At 26.0% G+C, this 18,809-nt stretch overlaps 3 protein-coding genes across 5 annotated transcripts; 2 read left to right on the top strand and 1 right to left on the bottom strand.

Annotated features, from left to right (window-relative positions):
• Positions 1 to 1,368: 1,368 nt before the first annotated feature.
• LOC124953390 (transmembrane protein 205) lies at positions 1,369 to 10,398 on the top strand. Its single transcript, XM_047504693.1, has 4 exons — positions 1,369 to 2,419; positions 8,795 to 8,982; positions 9,067 to 9,230; positions 9,452 to 10,398. The coding sequence occupies exons 1-4, from the start codon at positions 2,118 to 2,120 to the stop codon at positions 9,737 to 9,739; spliced, it is 942 nt and encodes a 313-aa protein (XP_047360649.1). The 5' UTR covers positions 1,369 to 2,117; the 3' UTR covers positions 9,740 to 10,398.
• Positions 10,399 to 10,743: 345 nt separating this feature from the next.
• Positions 10,744 to 14,338, bottom strand: LOC124953395 (DDB1- and CUL4-associated factor 7). The gene is made up of 3 exons (XM_047504705.1): positions 13,765 to 14,338; positions 13,130 to 13,682; positions 10,744 to 13,009 (listed from the first exon to the last, which is right to left on the bottom strand). The coding sequence occupies exons 1-3, from the start codon at positions 14,015 to 14,017 to the stop codon at positions 12,775 to 12,777; spliced, it is 1,041 nt and encodes a 346-aa protein (XP_047360661.1). The 5' UTR covers positions 14,018 to 14,338; the 3' UTR covers positions 10,744 to 12,774.
• A 957-nt stretch (positions 14,339 to 15,295) lies between these two features.
• On the top strand, positions 15,296 to 18,634 carry LOC124953393 (ribonucleoside-diphosphate reductase subunit M2 B). Of its 3 annotated transcripts, XM_047504702.1 has the most exons (8): positions 16,066 to 16,094; positions 16,471 to 16,486; positions 16,615 to 16,683; positions 16,812 to 17,000; positions 17,094 to 17,329; positions 17,410 to 17,638; positions 17,718 to 17,936; positions 18,028 to 18,632. In XM_047504702.1, exons 1-8 carry the CDS (start codon positions 16,081 to 16,083, stop codon positions 18,178 to 18,180), a joined length of 1,125 nt encoding a protein of 374 aa, XP_047360658.1. In that variant the 5' UTR covers positions 16,066 to 16,080; the 3' UTR covers positions 18,181 to 18,632. The 3 variants fall into 3 exon arrangements, with proteins under 3 accessions (XP_047360657.1, XP_047360659.1, XP_047360658.1); XM_047504701.1 differs by lacking the exons at positions 16,066 to 16,094; positions 16,471 to 16,486 and adding an exon at positions 15,296 to 15,450 and having other exon boundaries at positions 18,028 to 18,631; XM_047504703.1 differs by lacking the exons at positions 16,066 to 16,094; positions 16,471 to 16,486; positions 16,615 to 16,683 and adding an exon at positions 15,304 to 15,450 and having other exon boundaries at positions 18,028 to 18,634.
• The last annotated feature ends 175 nt before the right edge of the window (positions 18,635 to 18,809 follow it).

Here is an 18,809-nt window from a genome sequence, read left to right on the forward strand (position 1 = left end):
TATAAATTGAAATGTATGTTCTGTTGTATGTATATATATATGTATATACGTACGTATATGTGAGTACAGGTCCTGTATATACATAAGACATCTGATATAGAGACCGATGATGCAGTACTCACATATATTCATACAATTGTGTGCATATGCTGTTCCAAGAAGAGGATTACGTATTTTCGCATAAGTCTCTTTTTTATCTCTTTCTCTCTCTCTTTCTCTCTCTGTGTATCTGTCTTTTTTTATTTTTTTTTCCTTCTTTATGAAGCGTTATTTCTCTCATATAATTTTTTTTCTATCGGAAATTTAATGACAACACAATTTTTTGTTCTACTTATTAATTTAAACGTAATAAGTCTGAGACAATGATTTTCTTTGGTGGAGAAGAAAAAAGGAAAAAGAAAAAAGAAAAGAAAAAGGAATATTTTTCTAACGCGTAGATTTATTAAAATTTCCAATAAATCATTGTACGTACGTATCTGTCATTTTATATGTACATATAAATTAAATCGTAATAATTTTTTTTTTCTTTCTTTTTTTTTTTCTTTTATTTAGCGATTAGATTGATTCACGTAGTAGAACCCTGTCGGTAAAGAAATTTAAGAAAATGTAAATGTGTTTATAAATATTTCTCTTATAGAGGGATGCTTTATTTAAACAAAAAAAAAAAAAAAAAAAAAAAACATTATTTTTTTTTCTTAACAATTTGATTGATTCACGTGGTCGGAATCCTAATCGTTAAAGAAAATTACAAAAATTATAAGAGGATTCGTCAATCATTTTTTTTAGGGGAACATCCATACATATTCCATTTGTACTTTTTTTTTTTTTTTTTTTTACTATTCCGTAGAACGTGCTTCGCGAGTGAAACAAACGTGTATGGAATATCTTCCCTTTTCTTTATTTTTTCTTTTTTTTTTTTTACTCTCTTTCGAATGCATTAATAAATCCCCGCTGGCAGGACAGGATCGTATCTTTCGAAGGAGAGAAACCGGTCGGTTAAAAATTCCCGCCAAAACTGGCACTCTAAAAGGAGTCAATTATAAAATAAGAAAATATATAACCTCTAACGTATATATAATGAGGTTAATCGTAATAGTAGTTGCGATGTGTTGTCTCACGTTGTCTCGGTTAATAAAATAGAATAAAATTAGAAGAGACACTCGAAAAGGTACGTTAACTTCTATTCGTGCTAAATATGTTCGCCGGATATATGTACAACATACATATATATATATATATATATATATATATATATATATATATATATATATATAGTTATAAATATACACGAAAAATCGTTTGAATTCGTGGTGGAATATAGATAATATGCGAATGACCGCGAACGCCAAAATAACACATGTGCATACGTATAAATAACAACATTTTCGGAATGAAAAAAGACAGAGAAAAAAAAAGAAAAAGAAAAAAAAAATAAGATAAAAATAAACGATTTGTCGATTAATCCAATAAATATTGCATTTGAAAGGGATAACGTTGTCGCTTGGATTTGTTTTGATACGATCAAGGTGAATCAAGATTTCGTAAGTAAAAATGTAAGAAAAGAAAAGAAAAGAAAAGAAAAGAAAAGAAAAGAAAAGAAAAGAAAAAAAGAACAAGGGAATTACCTAAGTCATCCCTCGCGTGTGAAAAGGAAAGAGTAGACTGGGAAGACGGTTGACGGACGGTTCATCGAACGGCGGCTCATCCCTCTCGATTCGTTCGAGCATTCTGATTGGTTCCGCGAGTTGTGCGAGGTGGTGGGGCGAGATAAAAAGTGGAGCGCGAGTGGCAGAGCAGCGCACTCTGCAGCGGTAAACCTGGACGAGAGGAGAGGTTATTCGGTAGAATCGGTATTTCTACGAAAGAACGATAGACAAACATATGCGTGCTTTGAAATATTTTTCGAGAAGTGTCTGTCATCGATCAAAAGTTATTAAATACAAAAATTATACGTTAAAAATTTTTCACGTCCTCGTATAATTTCCTCGTCCTCGTCGTCCTCGTTATTGTTGTTGTTGTCGTCGTCGTCGTCGTCGTTGTCGTCGTCGTCGTTGTCGTTGTCGTTTACGAAAGAAGAAAAATAAAGAAAAAGAAGAAAAAAAAAAAAAAATAAAAAGATGTGCGTCCGTACATTGGCCGGTAACGAAACATTCAATCCGATGGAAATACGACAGGAAGAAAATAATACTCAACGGCAAAATAATAATAAACTTAAAAAGGCCAAAGAAAAATATATGAAGATTCACGATGAGATGATTGCTAGAGAACTTCAAGTTATTCAAGAACGTCGTAGAGTCGATAAATTTTTTTCATCTGATATAGCCGACGATATCCTTACTGCTAGTACCATCAAATACAGCGTATTTATTAATGTCCTGTCGAGATATTACGAGACTGTACAGAGAAGTAAAATTTTTAAGTAAGTATTATTGTATATGCACGTTCTTCGCGTTATTATTATTATTATTATTATTATTATTATTATTATTATTATTATTATTATTATTATTATTATTATTATTATTATCGTGATTTCGTAAGCGAGTAACAATGATTGCGATGACGATAATGATCGATATCAATGTTATATTAAAAGAAATCGTTTCTTTTCTTTTTTTTTTCTTTTTTTTCTTTTTTTTTTTTTTTTTATTTATAAAGTATCATTAATTAACTATTTACGAAGGATGTTATTCTCATGTTACTTTTAATCTTTTAATTTTAATTAAGAAAACAAAATGGCAGTAGACTCACGTTGCCGAAATCATTAGTAGAAAGTAAGTTTAATGCTCGCCTGATGGATAGGTCACCTTGCATTCTTGTGGACGTAGAAATTCATAGGAGAATTATTAACTATAAATAAAATAAAAGAAAAAAAGAAAAAAAAGAAAAGAAAAAAAAGAAAAGAAAAAAAAAGAAAAGAAAAGACTATTCGTCCTTTTCGTTCGCCATTCATCATTGTCATTCACATCCATTTTGTAAAATGTATTTATAAAACTTAACAAATTTTCTATTACATTACCAGCTGACAAAAATTTTCCTTAGTCTCATTTTATTATTTGTGAAAAAATTTTTCTTCGATCTATTTTGAATAATAACATTTTCCCGCGCAAAAAAGTAAAGTACCAGTCGGTAAATAAATCATAATATTGATGATCGACAATTTACCATTCACATAAATTTATTTATTCATGTATATAATTAATTGCCTTACCTCGATTAATATTATCGGTACGTCCGTGTAATAGTAATTGGGCCCGAAGCGTATCTTGAACTTTTGTATAAATGAAAGAAAAAAGGAAAAAAGAAATAAGAAGGGAAAAAAAAAACAAGAATGTATATTTACATTTCACATAACTTGGAATACGAATGAACGGAGGTTAATAATCCTCTTATGAATGAAATACATAACGATAGTATTTACTTTACACTCATTCTTTCTTATGAGTCATTATTTATTTATTTGTTTATTTTCTTTCCCTTTTCCTTTTTTTTTTTTTTCTTCTTCTTTACAATTCTCGATAGAACACAATTATTCGTATTTTATTCTATATTATTTTTTTATTTTTTTATTCTTTTTTTTTTTTTTTTTCATTTGATTCATTCATTTATTGTCATAATGATTTTGTTTTATTTACAATTTTTGATTGAATATTTTTTATTGAAATGATTAGAATTTAATGAATGAGGAAATAAATATGAGACGAGAAATAGAAATAGTAGCAAAGCATTTAGTTCATTCCAAGCAATCTCTCTTCGTGTCCTCCATGTCTCTTCTTCTTCACACTGTACGTAGTGTATCACTACGCGTTCAGGCGTGAACGTACATGTATATGTGTGTCTATGGACATAGCTCTCTCACGTATTCAAAGCGTATGCATATATATATATATATATATATATATATATATACATGCTAGACGTTTGATCGATGCTTAAATCAAGATTGCAAGTGTATATATATGTATGGGTGTGTGCAATCTAAACGATGGGTTGCGTGTCGTCTTGCACGTTTCCCCGTTGCTCTTGATAACTCGATATATAATATATGTATATTCGAATATATATGTATATATATATATAAGTATATATATATATATATGTATATGGGAATGATATTCGATTCTCATTAGCCCGCATTTATTTTTTTTTCTTTCTTTTTTTTTTTTTTTTTTTCAAATCGATACGATGCTATAACGTGAGAAACTTTATCTTGGTGATCTAGTGCAAAAAAAAAAAAGGAGAAAATTTAGAGAGAAGGAAAAAAAAGTGCATTAATCGACGATTATGTCTGGAGAACTTTTTTTTCGTATTAAAATTTGAATATTAAAGCGAAAGAAAATATGCAAGGTAACTTGTGCATGTCTCTGCTGCTGTGTAATCTGACCAATGAGAAGATTCGATTTCGTTTCATTTCCGACAAGATTGAGAAGCACTGATCTAAACGAATTGTTTATTTACTTATTCGTTTTTAATCATTGTGTTAATATTTAAATAAAAGGAAAGTTATCTGTATTCGGGAAGATTTATATATCAATTTTTTCGATTAAAAATTGAATATTAAAGTTTATGTAATATGCGTACTAACCAATAAACAAAAAGGTCTCGATTTGTAATTTGATTCGGAAAGATTGAGAGGCACCAAATATATTTTCTATATAATATTTGTATTAATATTTGAAGAAAATGAAACGATATATTCAGGAAGATTTATAATCATTTTTTCGATAAAAATTTGTATATTAAAAGTTATATGTATAATGACCAATAAGAATGTTTGATTCGAAAGGGTTGAGAATCACCAAATCCGAAGCGCATTTTCACCTTAATTTAATATTTTCTATTAATCTTTAAATAAAGAAAAAAGAAAATAAATAAAAAGAAATTGCATATATCCAGAAAGATTTATATAAATATTTTGATAAAAATTTAGATATTAAAATATATATATATATATATATATGCGTAACGACCAATAGAAATGAAGGAAGGAAGGAAGAAAGGAAGGAAAAAAATTGAGAATCACTGAATCACAAATGCACATTCTCTACATAATTAATACTTTCTAATTATATTTTCAATTAATATCAAATGATTATTATATCGACATTCTTCAATTGAGTTTTTCTTTGCAATTTTTCAGAATTAAATCCTTAAGCTTGTCTGGTATGTAAAAGTTATTATCTTTTTTCTTTCCTGTCCTTCGTTCACGTTCCGTAAATAACGGATGTAAGGGAATTGGCGATTCTCTATTATATGATTACGACCTACCTACGTAGCTCAGTAAAATACGTAGAATATCTGATGAATGATTTTTAAATTTCGAGCCAAGGTCCACTCTCTTTCTCTCTCTCTCTCTCTTTCTCTCTCTTTTTCTCTCACACACACACATACACATGTATGTAGATGCACGTTCTCTCTTTCTCTCTCTTTGTTTTCTTACACACTTTATAGGTTATTTACATAGGATAGGTGTATGGATTGTATCTCTTTTCTGTCTCTCTCTTTCTCTCTCTTTTTTCACATTCACTTTTCTCTTACACTTTATAGGTTATACACATATATACACAATGGTGTCTTATCAAATTCGTATTGTTGAACGAGAAACGAGATCAACAAATTGAAACTCGTCAAATAATGATTCGACTTTTTAAGAGATTTCATATTTTTTCTTCCTCCTTTTATCGGAGAAAAAGAATTAAAATCATTCCGATTGTAGAAACCCAGATTTTTCATCGAAGTCACGTATCTCGTCTGTATATATATATATATGTATTTATGTATGTATGTATGTATGATATGAGAAATATTTCATTAAAGTAAACTATGATTCATGACATTTTTCTTTAATGTTATTATTTCTTTCGTGACGATTTTTATATTTCTCTATCTCCATCTCCATCTCTTCTCCTCTCCTAACACATCAGGAAAAAAATTGCATATTGTCAGCGCATTTATGATATGATAAGTAAAAAAAGAATCTAATCAACAGGTGAAATATTTTAACGTCATTGTAAATCATTTGTTCAAATCTTACCGATATATATGTATGTATGGAGAGAGGAAGGGAATTGTACATATATACATATATTTATCGTTTATTTATAATATATATTATGTAATATTTACTAAATACAAATGATATTTGATCAGAGTAGTATTTAACCTTAAATGAGGTTAATCTAGATTATTGATCAAATAACACTAAAGTAAACTAAATAAAAAAAATCATACATATATATATATATATATATATATATATATATATATATATAGAGAGAGAGAGAGAGAGAGAGAGATTTTTATTACTTTATTGTGTCTACTTTTAATAAATAATTACGAGTTATTTATTTACACTAAAAAATAAGCATACAAAAGAGAAAAAAGATACAATCATTATTGACGTATATATTTCTCAGAGCTTACAGATATTAAAAAATTTATATACATATAGATATATATAAAATATATATATATATATATATATATATATGGACATACACACATCTTAATCATAGTTCAAGGCACTTGCCGAATAATCTGCTTTATATAGAGATATATACATATATATATGTATGTATATATTCGAAAAATAAATCTGTTAGATAATATATATATATATATATTGCGTCTATTTCCCTTATCGTTACACACACACACACATGTATGTAGAGTCTATTTCCCTTATCGTTACGTCACACGACAGTCTTGCCCAATTATCGGACATTTAAGCAGGAAATGAAATTCGAGGTTAATCGATTCGAAATTTTAATGGCAAAAAGAATTTTTCAATAAGATCAAATAAACAATTTTTAAATTTACGATGATTACACAATGGATATTGTTTATAGATATTTCTTTTTCTTTTCTTCCTTTTATTTTTGTATCACGTTCTTTCTTTTTTTTTTTCTATTTTTTTTTTTTTTTTTTTTTTTTTTTTTTTGAGGTTAACAAATTTCTAAATAAATTTTCCAACCATTTAAAAATTTATATATTAATAATTTAAAGAAAAAAAATACATAAAATACATATACATGTGTGTTGGAATATAATAATGGTTAGATAGATAATAAATTACGCAATCATAGAACATTTTTACGCATCATTGGAGAGACATGAATTGGCCTAGTTCCAAGCAAGCAAAATCCGCTAATAAGATCCGTTACGTTTATACACACTTTTATTTGAATGATGCACACACACACACACACATATATATATAGCAAAAGATACCTACGTATTACGATGGCTGTTACTTGAGCAAAGTTCGCAGAAACGTAGTTAAATATCGTTTAGAAGAGAGTAACAAGCTGAAAAAAAAATAATTTCATCACTTTCTTACACGTGCTTTGTAAGCAAAAATAAAATTAAGTTTGTGTATGTGTATATATATATATATATATATATATATATATATATATATATAAAACATTTTTTCAAGCTGCTGTTACAGAAGTTATTTCGAACGTTTCTTTTAAAATACATATATTTTTCGTTTTAAAGTGATAAAGTAAAAAAAAATTAAAAGTATTATGGTTATGAATTCATAATTATTTAAAAAAAAAAAAAAAAATAAATAAATAAGAAACAATAGTGTCAAAAGGATTGTTTAAAATGAAGGAAGAAAAAAAAAAGAAGAGAAGAATATTTTACCTCTGAAGACGAATAATTCGAATGATTATTATTATTTCCCGACAGGTAAAATCGTAGAGATATCGATTCGTTTATTCGTAGTCGTTTCTTTCGATATACCGATTTCTAATATATGATAACAACCGCGGGAAGATGTGGTTATTGCGATAGATATATGGTAAGACATTCGAGATGATAAAACAGATTAACTGTTTTATCATAAATTAATCATGTTAGGTAAAAAGTTTGTGAACGATTTGATAAAATGAAAATATTGAGAGATTAGTATTGATTCTTTAATCAAATTCGTTTCGTCTAAAAATTAATATTTGAAAATAAATATCATATATAATATATAACATCTGTACGAAAAGTTTTCAAGAGAAGAGAGTATCGATTTGAAAAAAAAAAGAAGAAACTTCGAGATCTGTATCGATTCTTTTATATCGATTGCGGCGGCAAAATTTGTATTTAAATGAATTTGAAAATGAAAAGAAAAATGTTTTCTTTTTTTAATGGATAAAAATTATGCATTAACGATTTATGCATATAAATAATACATCTGTTTTTGCGGTTTCCATTTATTTTTTCATATTTAAAAATAGTCGTCTCTCCGTCTAATAAGGATAGATGTTTGGTTGACATACTTATTCAGGCCATGCTAAATATTCTCGCCTTTACAATCTGCACAAGCTGTGGTTTGTTATCCTTTCAATGTATACATTCGATGTATATATTCTCCACGTTCTGCTGTAGTATGCTAAAGTTAAAATTAATAGTACTCGAACTATGTTATTATTAAATAAACTCTTACTTAACGCATCGTAAATAAATAAATTAATTGATTCATTAAATTAAATTAAAATAAAATAAAATAAAATAAAATGAAAATATCAAATATAGAATGATAGAAATAATAATATTTCTATCATTCTATATTTGATATTTTTCTATATTTGATATTTAACTTAAATTTATATTTAAGTTAAATTACAAATTGATTATTTTACAATTGATTATATTACAATTTGATATTTAAATATATATATATATATATATATATATATATATATATATATATATGTATAATAATTATGAAATATTGATATTTTTATAATGAAAATAATAATTGATAATAACAAAAATGATTTATTTCTGTTATTAGAATTCTCTTTTATACGGCTCAACCAGCACACATTATCATGATAGCAGCCGTTCTCTTCGTGACATCAATCTTAGTACCATCAAGAGACAAGATCTATATAACTAACTCTTCAAGAATTACATCTTTCATTTATCTCGCTTCTTTTGTCATGCATTTTGGTGCACAAGTTTGGATGACTTTTGTTTCAGGTAATATAAAAATTTATATTTCTTAAGTTTAATATTTTTTATTGATTGATATATCAATCCAATATATTATTTATTTATTTATAGGTCTTTCCTTATATTTTGCCCTTCCACGACATACCTTTGGTGAGGTACAACGTGTACTCTTCCCTCGTTACTTCACCATCAATGCATGCTTAAGTTTAATCACATTACTCATATTCGTAAAACATCATCCGATATATACATGGGATACTGAATTAACTATTCAGGTTTGTATAAAATTATATTATAATTATAATATATTTTAAATTATATAATATTATTTTATATTTACAATAATATATGAATAATATTATAATTAAGAAATATTATTTAAAATAAATTATATATAAATACACATACAAATATATATATATATATATATATATATATATATATATATATATATATATATATATATGTATGTTTATAATATGACAATAAATTTTAGGTCATTGGAATGTCAGGAGCTTTCTTCTTGGAACTATTAATACGTCTGTATCTTACACCACCACTTTTGCAATTGATCATTCAGAAAAATGCTTTAGAACGAGCCGCAGGCGTAGGTAATGAAATTGGCCGACATAATCCTGGTCCTTTGAAGCACTGCCCACATTATCTCAAAATACATAATGCATTTCGACGTGTTCACGTTTCCATTGCGATGGGCAATATGCTTACTATGGCTTGCACGGTTCTACATCTTCATTATATTGCAAGCAAATTATGCGTTTTATAAGAAAAGGCTTTACTCTTCTTCTTCTTTTTCTTTTCCTATTCTTTGCATAGTCGATAAAAAAAAAAAAAAAAAGAAAGAAAAAAAAATTGTATTCCATGAAATAGTGCTTAATGTTCATCAGCCGGAAGAATATTTTTGATAAGCAACTATATACAAGTTTGAATTATTAATTAATTATTCAAGTAATTAATTAATTAATTAATTATTGTTGGGTGCTAAAAAAAAAGAAGAAGGTAATTTCTTCCATAGATTTTTTTATTATTATTATTATTATTATTATTATTATTATTATTATTATTATTATTAATTAGGATTGTTTAAATGAAAGAGATATGATGAAATCTTAACTTGAATTTGGATAGATTTTCTTTTTCAAACAAAAACAAATTTGATCTTTTCTGTCGATAATGAAAATGCTTGTGAACAGAAGGAAGCCTCGAGGAACTCATTGTACTCTATATCTGAGGATACAATCGTATTTAGTAAAAAAAAAAAAAAAGTATATGTATTTAATAAAATTAGTCTTCTCCTGTTAACGTATCATTTATACTTCATCGGCGATAATATATACTCAAGATAGTAAAGAATATATTTGAAAGAAGAAAAAAAAAAAAAAAAGAAAGAAAGAAAAGAAACTGAACTTATTCTAACGTTGCGTAGAATATGAATTCAGTGAATTCAAAGATATTCTAATAAGAAACTTCATGCAACTTCGCTTACTCTTATTTTATCAAATTTTAACAAAATATTAATGCAAATCTATTTTGAATACACAACTCTGGATATAATTAACGATGTACGAAATGATAGATTAATATTAATTAATTCTAATATGTAACAAAATTTTTTAGGCTTAGTTTATAAAAAAATGATCTGTTTACAAATTTTTTATTTAATATTTACTAAATTATTCATTTGTTTGAACGAGTGACATGGATGTATGTATTTATGTGTATAAAAAAAAAAAAAAAAAAAAAAAAAACAAAACAAAACAAAACAAAAAAAAAAGAAGAAAGAAAGAAAAAAAAAGATTTATTAAAATACACCGTAAATAATACATTTAAAATTAATTAAGATAACAAAAATGTGTGTTCTAAATGCAAATCTTTAATTCTTATCTTGACATTCAAATAAGAAAGTTGTATTAGTTAGGCAATTCATTCACTTGACATTGTCTTGTATAATTCACATATAAATCAATATATTAATATATTGTGAATATATTACAAGGATTATATGCTTTCGGAAGAATACAAAGAATGTATTTATGTAAACAATCCTCAGATAGTTACTTTGAAAATACTAATGCACAGTCATTTGCTCAATTTTTAGACTGTGAAAGGCTTGCTCTGTATCAGAGTTCATACTATTTATTGAAGTAGATGTACAAAATGTAGAATAAATTTATCGAATGATTATTATTGTTGTTGTTGTTGTTATTGTTATTATTATTATTATTATTATTATTATTATTATTATTATTATTATTATTATTATATCATTATTATTTGTGATATATTTATCGGTCAAAGAAAAGAAAAAAAAAAAAACAATAATATTACATAATCATGTTGTATTATTCGTTCATATAATCTGTGAAATACAATGCTGTATATATGATCTAAAATGATAGTTATATAAATTAAGGCATTTTTGTACATAAATCAATTGTATCATAATACAATCATTATTCCAAGATTATAATTATAATTAAATGATACAATAATCATTATTATCATCATTTTAATATTATCGCTTATACGTGGTCACTTCACTTTTTTAAAATATAAAATTTGACTATTTACTTAGAAATTCAATGACATTATTATATAACAAATTTATTAATAAAATTAATGCGTCTATTTGAAAAATTAGTCAATAAAATATTTTGTCTACGGGAAATTAATAATGAATGACTTCGATTAATGTTTTTAATTTTAACAATTGATGTTATTAATGAGAGGAACACACTATTCAACTGATTACTGAAATTTTATATTGAAATTTGAATTATTGCATATATAAAAAATTCTTTAGTGACAGCCATATACATATATATATATATATATATATGTATATATATATATATATATTAGTTTACCTCCTAGAGTATCAAAATCTTATATCTAAAATTAATACTACGCTTTTATTATAAAATACTTTTAAATAATCACAAACAATTAAAACATTGATGCAAATGTCTCATGAAGATAATATAATGATGATAGTCAATGATACATTAAAAATATTGTCGATAGTTAAAGTTCTCATAACAGATATCGATACGATATTTAAAAGTAATCGAATTGCTATGGTTCGTCTATGAATTCTTAAATGTTTAAAATACGCTAATTAACTTAATTAATGTTATACTATATTATAAACATATTGCGAAGTAATGGCAATCATATTTTTATATAACGATATACAAGAATTTTTCTCCTTGGAAGGATGAAAAAAAATTGCTATAGATAAATATTTTTTTCCTCAATTAATGTCGATAAATACATTGAACTATATAGACATATATACAATAAATAACAAGATACAGCATTGTACAACTAAATAAACCTTAATTGCACAAGTAAGAAATATTCAATTGATATTTTGACTGGACACATTATTAATAATGTACAGTCAGAGATTTGAAGATTCTTTAGAGAGTTATAACATATTGTTACAAAAAAAAAAAAAAAAAGAAAAAAAAAGAAAAAAGAAAAAAAAGAAGAAAAGAAAATTCTTACACTACATATGTACAATATACTATGTATACAATGTTCGTATTATATAGTTACGTATATATAATGTATGCACATACGTTTATTTTTCTTTTTTTTTTTTCTTCTTCTTTTTCTTTTTTTACATGTAGCGTATGTCCATACACAGATATACATATATGTTATTAAAAATCTTAAATAAATGGAAGATTTATCCATCCAGTTCGATAAAATGAAAATTTCAAAATTAAATGATAATTTCAAAATTGAACAAATAGAAACAAAAAAAAAACAAAAAAGTCTCGAAAAGTCATACTTTTATACTCTAAGAATTTCTGCCGCTTTGTTATAACAAATAGCAATCCAATCGGGTTGCGTAGCACCCCATTGGATTTGATTTACTTCTCCTTCCGCTGCTGTATAAGCAAGAATCGGATCTTCTATGGCCCTAGGCATTTGTTGTATATCCCAAATTAATGCTTGATGATCATCCGCCGCAGTACAAATATGACAAGAAGAGTGCGGTGCCCAAGCAATACCATTAACGCTTGCTCTATAAATTGAAAATCAAACAATATACGCAATGTATAATTCGTATATACATTTAGTAATAATATTTTTTACATTTAGTAAAAAATATATATATATATATATGTATATATATATTAAACACCTGTGATTATTTAATCTTGCGACCGGCGTGCATGGAACACGAACATCTAAAATGATAACTTCGCATGCGTCCATAGCAATAGTAGCAAGATAATTAGGATCTTGTTTATTCCATGCGAGTCTGAGTAATGGCGTATGTTGTGGATCTTCATAAATAATAGTTGAATGTTCCAAATGTCTTAAGTCAAACATTCTAACGGATCCATCGGCACCAACCGAAGCAAACATATCTCTTCCACCACCGGCACGACTAAATGCTATATCGTATACTTCTTTATCGTGAGCTATTAATTGTGTTTTTACGTGTCCAGTAACAACGTTTACTCTGCCTAAAACTTGTCCCGTTTCTAATCCCCAAATAGTACAGGTGGTGTCTATGCTCGATGTCCCAATTAAATTTGGATCAACTTCGTTCCAATCGAACGAAGTCAATGGCGCACAAAAGTCTGAATTTTTATTATTATTTAAAACACATTCCAAACGAGTTTCTGGTTCTACCGCTCTCCATACTCTCAAATAATCTCCCGAGGTTGCTAAAAGATCGGGAAATAGTCCTGCAAAAAAAAAAAGAAAAGGAATCGCTTGTATATAACAAATTAAAAATACAAATAATATATTATACAAATGAAATTGTACCTTTACTATCCGGTATCCACATAATCTTTGTCGTTGGATAAGGATGATCGAATGTACTTTTGGCTATAAATTCAGAAGTTTCTTCGTCCAATGAAACAATTTGTACCTTATTATTATATTCCTCTACGAAACTGCCAAGGGCCAAACGAAAACGTTTGTCCGGTCTTACGGACCAGTTCATACTGTACAAAGACCATGGAGCTTCATATTTATAAATCTCTTTTCTCTTTGGTGGTACACTATGCAAAGCCATTGTATTAATAACAATAGTTCAAAACTTTTTATAAGACACTTTCTGAAAAGTATAACAATGACTATGTCCAAAAATTTGATAACTTCCTTTTAATATTTACTGCATAATATTCTAATATAATCATCAATTGGTTAATTTATGAAAAACATTATGGCTAAATATGTGTGTCATGTAAGATAAAATTTTCAAATGACAATAAATAATTATAGATTTTATTTATTCGCGATAAACAATTATCCAACTGACACCGTACACAAAACGTATAAACAAATGAACCAACGCTCTCAAATTTGCGGAAACGTTACCGAAGAAAATTATGTTATATAGAAGAGTAATCGAAAATTTTTGCGGAAAAAAAGGATTCTGTTTAAACCTTGTCGTCGATAGATTCGCTAGTGTCGTCCTCAAATACGCTCTCTGATTGGTTACATTTGACATTTAAAACTGTATTCATTTAACCTTACTTTTATAATATTTTACAGCAATAATTAGTACGAGCATAATGCTTCGATCGATTTTAATAAATAAAATCTAGTCTTAGTTATAAGAATATTATACAACGAATACCCGCTTATATCTAACAGAATCCTGTATCTGTGAAAGTAATTAGGAAGATATTAATAAAAATAATAGTAATAATAAGATTAATAACAGTAGTAGTAATAGTAATAGTAATAACAATTAAGCAAAATATTTTCCATCACTTATTATCGACCCCAAATTTAAAAATACAAAAACAAGAATAATACTCACTGAACTTTGAGTATTCGTTAGAAAATAATAAAAAAATTACATATAATAGTATATTTCATTGTTTTAATATTATTTGAAACAGATCGATACTTGTACTTTTATATCGACAGTCAATGAAGTGTTCATAGTAGTCGGTAAAAAATAACATTTAAAGTGATAAGAGTTCAGTAAATTCCCGTAAAATAATAAATTCACCGATATTTCATAAATGAGAAAATGTATCTAACTTCATTACAAACTTCTGCGCAAACTCGAAAATTAAGCGGGAAAGCGATCACTATTTTCCAAAGGATTTACAGACAATTTTTCGTAATTCGTACGAACCAAATACTGCAAAAAATTCTTTTTAATATTTTTGATGTATTAACGTGAAAAAATCAACAATAATACGCTTATTTAATATGCAGCTATGATTTAGCGGGAAATTGTGATATTCTGATTGGTAGCTGCAATCTGAGCAGCAAAATAATAAACTTCTGACCAATCATGACTTCAGACAGCGTTATTTTTTAACATTGAAGCTAAGATTATATACGAAGGTATCCGGCTGGATTATTCAGTCTTCTACGAATATCATTGAAAAAATTTTCAGACAAAACTACATAGAAAAAATGCCACTTCAATTATCAACCAAGGAAAATATTCGTAAACGCGTAGAAGATATTACTTTAAAAGAAAAGGTAAATTTATAAACATTATAATAATATTGACAACATATGTATTTATAAAATAATATCGTATTTTGATCATTTTAACATTGAGATATTTCACATTGAAACATTGAATTTTATTCCAATTATTTGATTTATTCATTTAATCGTTCCTCGTTAACATTTGTAGACCAATTTTATTAATAGAAACAAAAAAAAGAAAAATTTTTATCCTTACAAAATTCAATTCAATTCAATTCAATTTTGCATTTATTCTGGAAATTTTATTTTCCAACATTTTTCTATTATAAATTTATCATTTTCCTGCCTATATTGCTTTTATATAATTATATATGTATATATAATTATATATGTATATATAATTATATATATATATATATATATATATGTATATATATATATATTATATTATAATATTATCTTCAAATATTTATTGATCACATACAATCAATACATATATACATTTTAGTATTGATATATGCTATTGAAAAATATCGGTGACTAGATAACTATAAAAAAAATTAATATGAGAATGATCAAGTTCTGTGATTACTAAATACATTACACACTTTACACTTAACTAATCTCTACATTATTATATAAACGATTTTATTGTCATGTTAAAATCAAGAATTCAAAATGTATTATAAAATGTAAGTTAAAAATTGATAGCATCGAAGTTAATTCATTCGATCAATTTTATAACATCGTATGTATTATATTATAGGTTATGTTTTAATATGATTAGGTACTGTGTTCTTATTGAAAATATATAAAATTTATTTATATATGTATATGAAATATGTTTAATTTGTTATATTTAAGGATTTTGATCAGTACATTGAAAATTATGAAAGATTTTTAACAGTACAATGTTTAAATGTAAAATGTGTAATAATCCATTACTGTCAATTTTGTAATTATTCCAAAATTTCATTAATGATGTCATCTATCATATTTTGCACATTATTATAATATAAAGTTATGTTTAATTAAACATTATAATTTTTCATGATGTCATTAATAAAGGTATGATAATAAAAATGTAAGTTTAATATTTTTTTTATTAAGTTATCTATGATTATTTGTATATCAATTCATCATAAATCAAAATTTTCATAATAATATCATTGAACTTTCTCAAGATTTCATATGTTATTAACATGATTTTAGATATCACCCAAGAAGTTATGTGTTAATTCGCCAGTTTTCCAGGAGAATAGTTTAAAAAATGGAGTTGGAGTAAGGAGATTATTTTTATTAATTTATTTTTATTTTTTATATATACATACATACATACATATTTTTCTGTTTTTTTTTTTTTTGTATATGTTCAATTTACATATACAATACAATTATTCTTCTTTTAGATTAATCAAACGAAGGCCGTACAAAAAATTCAGCTGAAAGATAATGAATTTAATTCTGAATTAGAACCATTATTGAAAGAAAACCCACGTAGATTCGTTATATTTCCCATACAATGGCCTGATATTTGGCAAATGTATAAAAAAGCAGAGGCATCGTTCTGGACTGTTGAAGAAGTTGATCTTACTAGGGTATTTATAATTTTAATCCCTCATTTATTTTATTTGTATCTTTTTTATTTGTTCAATCAATAAATCAAACTTATTTAAATTGTTATTCTATAGGACATTACTGATTGGAAAACTTTAAATACCAATGAAAGGCATTTCATTACTCATGTTTTGGCTTTCTTTGCTGCTTCTGATGGAATTGTAAATGAAAATCTCGTAGAACGTTTTAGTCAGGAAGTACAAGTTACAGAGGCACGTTGTTTCTATGGATTTCAAGTAGCTATGGAAAATGTCCATTCAGAAATGTATTCGTTATTAATCGATACATATATTATGGATCCTAAAGAAAGGTAAAAATAAATCAAATATTAGCAATAATATATTATCGTTCCATACGTGAATTAAAGTTTAATTTTTTTTTTTTCCACAGAGATTTCTTATTTAATGCTATCGAAACTCTTCCTTGTGTTGCTAAAAAAGCAAACTGGGCATTGAATTGGATCAATCATGAGAGCGCAACATTTCCAGAACGTGTAGTTGCATTTGCTGCAGTTGAGGGAATATTTTTTAGTGGTAGTTTCGCAGCCATTTTCTGGTTAAAAAAGAGAGGCTTAATGCCAGGCCTAACCTTTAGTAATGAACTAATATCTAGAGATGAGGTTTGTATTAAAAAATATTCTAATTTATTATGTAATGCAATTGTGAAAATATATTTCCTAACGTTATATTTTTCAACAGGGATTACATTGTGACTTTGCATGCTTAATGTTTAAACATATTGTACAAAAGCCTTCCTGCGAAAGAGTAACCTCCATTATAAAGGATGCAGTAGAAATTGAAAAGGAATTTTTAACAAAGGCACTACCGGTTGAAATGATTGGCATGAATTGTACACTTATGTGTGAATATATAGAATTTGTTGCAGACAGATTACTTGTTGAACTTGGCTGTCAAAAGGTATACAATAATATAATAAAGTATTTCTTTATTTTTCTTGTCTCTTTGTTCGCAAAAAAAAAAAAAGAAATAACCAATTAAATTCTTTTAGATTTATATGTCTAAAAATCCATTTGATTTTATGGAACAAATTTCGTTAGAAGGTAAAACAAATTTCTTTGAGAAGAAGGTTGGAGAATATCAAAAGTTTGGAGTTATGCAAGAAAAGGTTGAATCACATTTTACAGTTAATGCTGACTTTTGATATAATGACATTATAGTACTTGAAACAAAATGAACTTTAGCAAGATAGAAAACGTGATTTTCGATTCTAGCGATATATATATATATATAATGTTATAAATAATTTTTCTACATATTTTTTAATAATTGAAGAATATCAACAAATCACTTAAATATTAAATTGACAGTATATGACTTATCTATATTTTTTTGTTATTGTCTACTTTATCATTTTATTCTTTGACAAAAATATATTAATCATGAGAATTAACATACAAATATTTTTTGGATGAATATGAAATATTAATCATTAGAACAAAATTTCTTCACGTTTTGTATTAGTTCATTATATTGCTGACAAGTTCATCTTGAGTACAAATTAATGATAAAATATTATTTTTTCTTGTGAAAAAATGATATACCTTGAAATTGTAAAAAAATTAATTTATTTATATTTGAAACTTAAAATATTTATCTTTCGAATGATTGAAATTTTTTGAAAAAGTGCTATCAGTATTTTGTGTATATATCTTGTATGTATGTATATATAATCTACAATAAAACAAAAGATAACATGAATTATATAATTAGGAATTATTAATTTTAATATTAAATGTTAAAGGTGTGCATACACATATACATATATATATA

This window comes from Vespa velutina, chromosome 12, assembly GCF_912470025.1.
Source record: "Vespa velutina chromosome 12, iVesVel2.1, whole genome shotgun sequence".
Classification (NCBI taxonomy): Eukaryota; Metazoa; Arthropoda; class Insecta; order Hymenoptera; family Vespidae; genus Vespa; species Vespa velutina.

Excerpts from the sequence above, each read along its gene's own strand:
- LOC124953390 (XM_047504693.1), top strand. The coding sequence starts at position 2,118 with ATGTGCGTCCGTACATTGGCCGGTAACGAAACATTCAATCCGATGGAA. Across the intron at positions 2,420-8,794 it reads CAGAGAAGTAAAATTTTTAA|AATTCTCTTTTATACGGCTC; the intron begins GTAAGTATTATT and ends TTCTGTTATTAG. Across the intron at positions 8,983-9,066 it reads TTGGATGACTTTTGTTTCAG|GTCTTTCCTTATATTTTGCC; the intron begins GTAATATAAAAA and ends ATTTATTTATAG.
- LOC124953395 (XM_047504705.1), bottom strand. The coding sequence starts at position 14,017 with ATGGCTTTGCATAGTGTACCACCAAAGAGAAAAGAGATTTATAAATAT. Across the intron at positions 13,683-13,764 it reads GTGGATACCGGATAGTAAAG|GACTATTTCCCGATCTTTTA; the intron begins GTACAATTTCAT and ends TTTTTTTTGCAG. Across the intron at positions 13,010-13,129 it reads GCAAGATTAAATAATCACAG|AGCAAGCGTTAATGGTATTG; the intron begins GTGTTTAATATA and ends TTCAATTTATAG.
- LOC124953393 (XM_047504701.1), top strand. The coding sequence starts at position 15,382 with ATGCCACTTCAATTATCAACCAAGGAAAATATTCGTAAACGCGTAGAA. Across the intron at positions 17,330-17,409 it reads ATTATGGATCCTAAAGAAAG|AGATTTCTTATTTAATGCTA; the intron begins GTAAAAATAAAT and ends TTTTTTCCACAG. Across the intron at positions 17,937-18,027 it reads TTGAACTTGGCTGTCAAAAG|ATTTATATGTCTAAAAATCC; the intron begins GTATACAATAAT and ends AAATTCTTTTAG.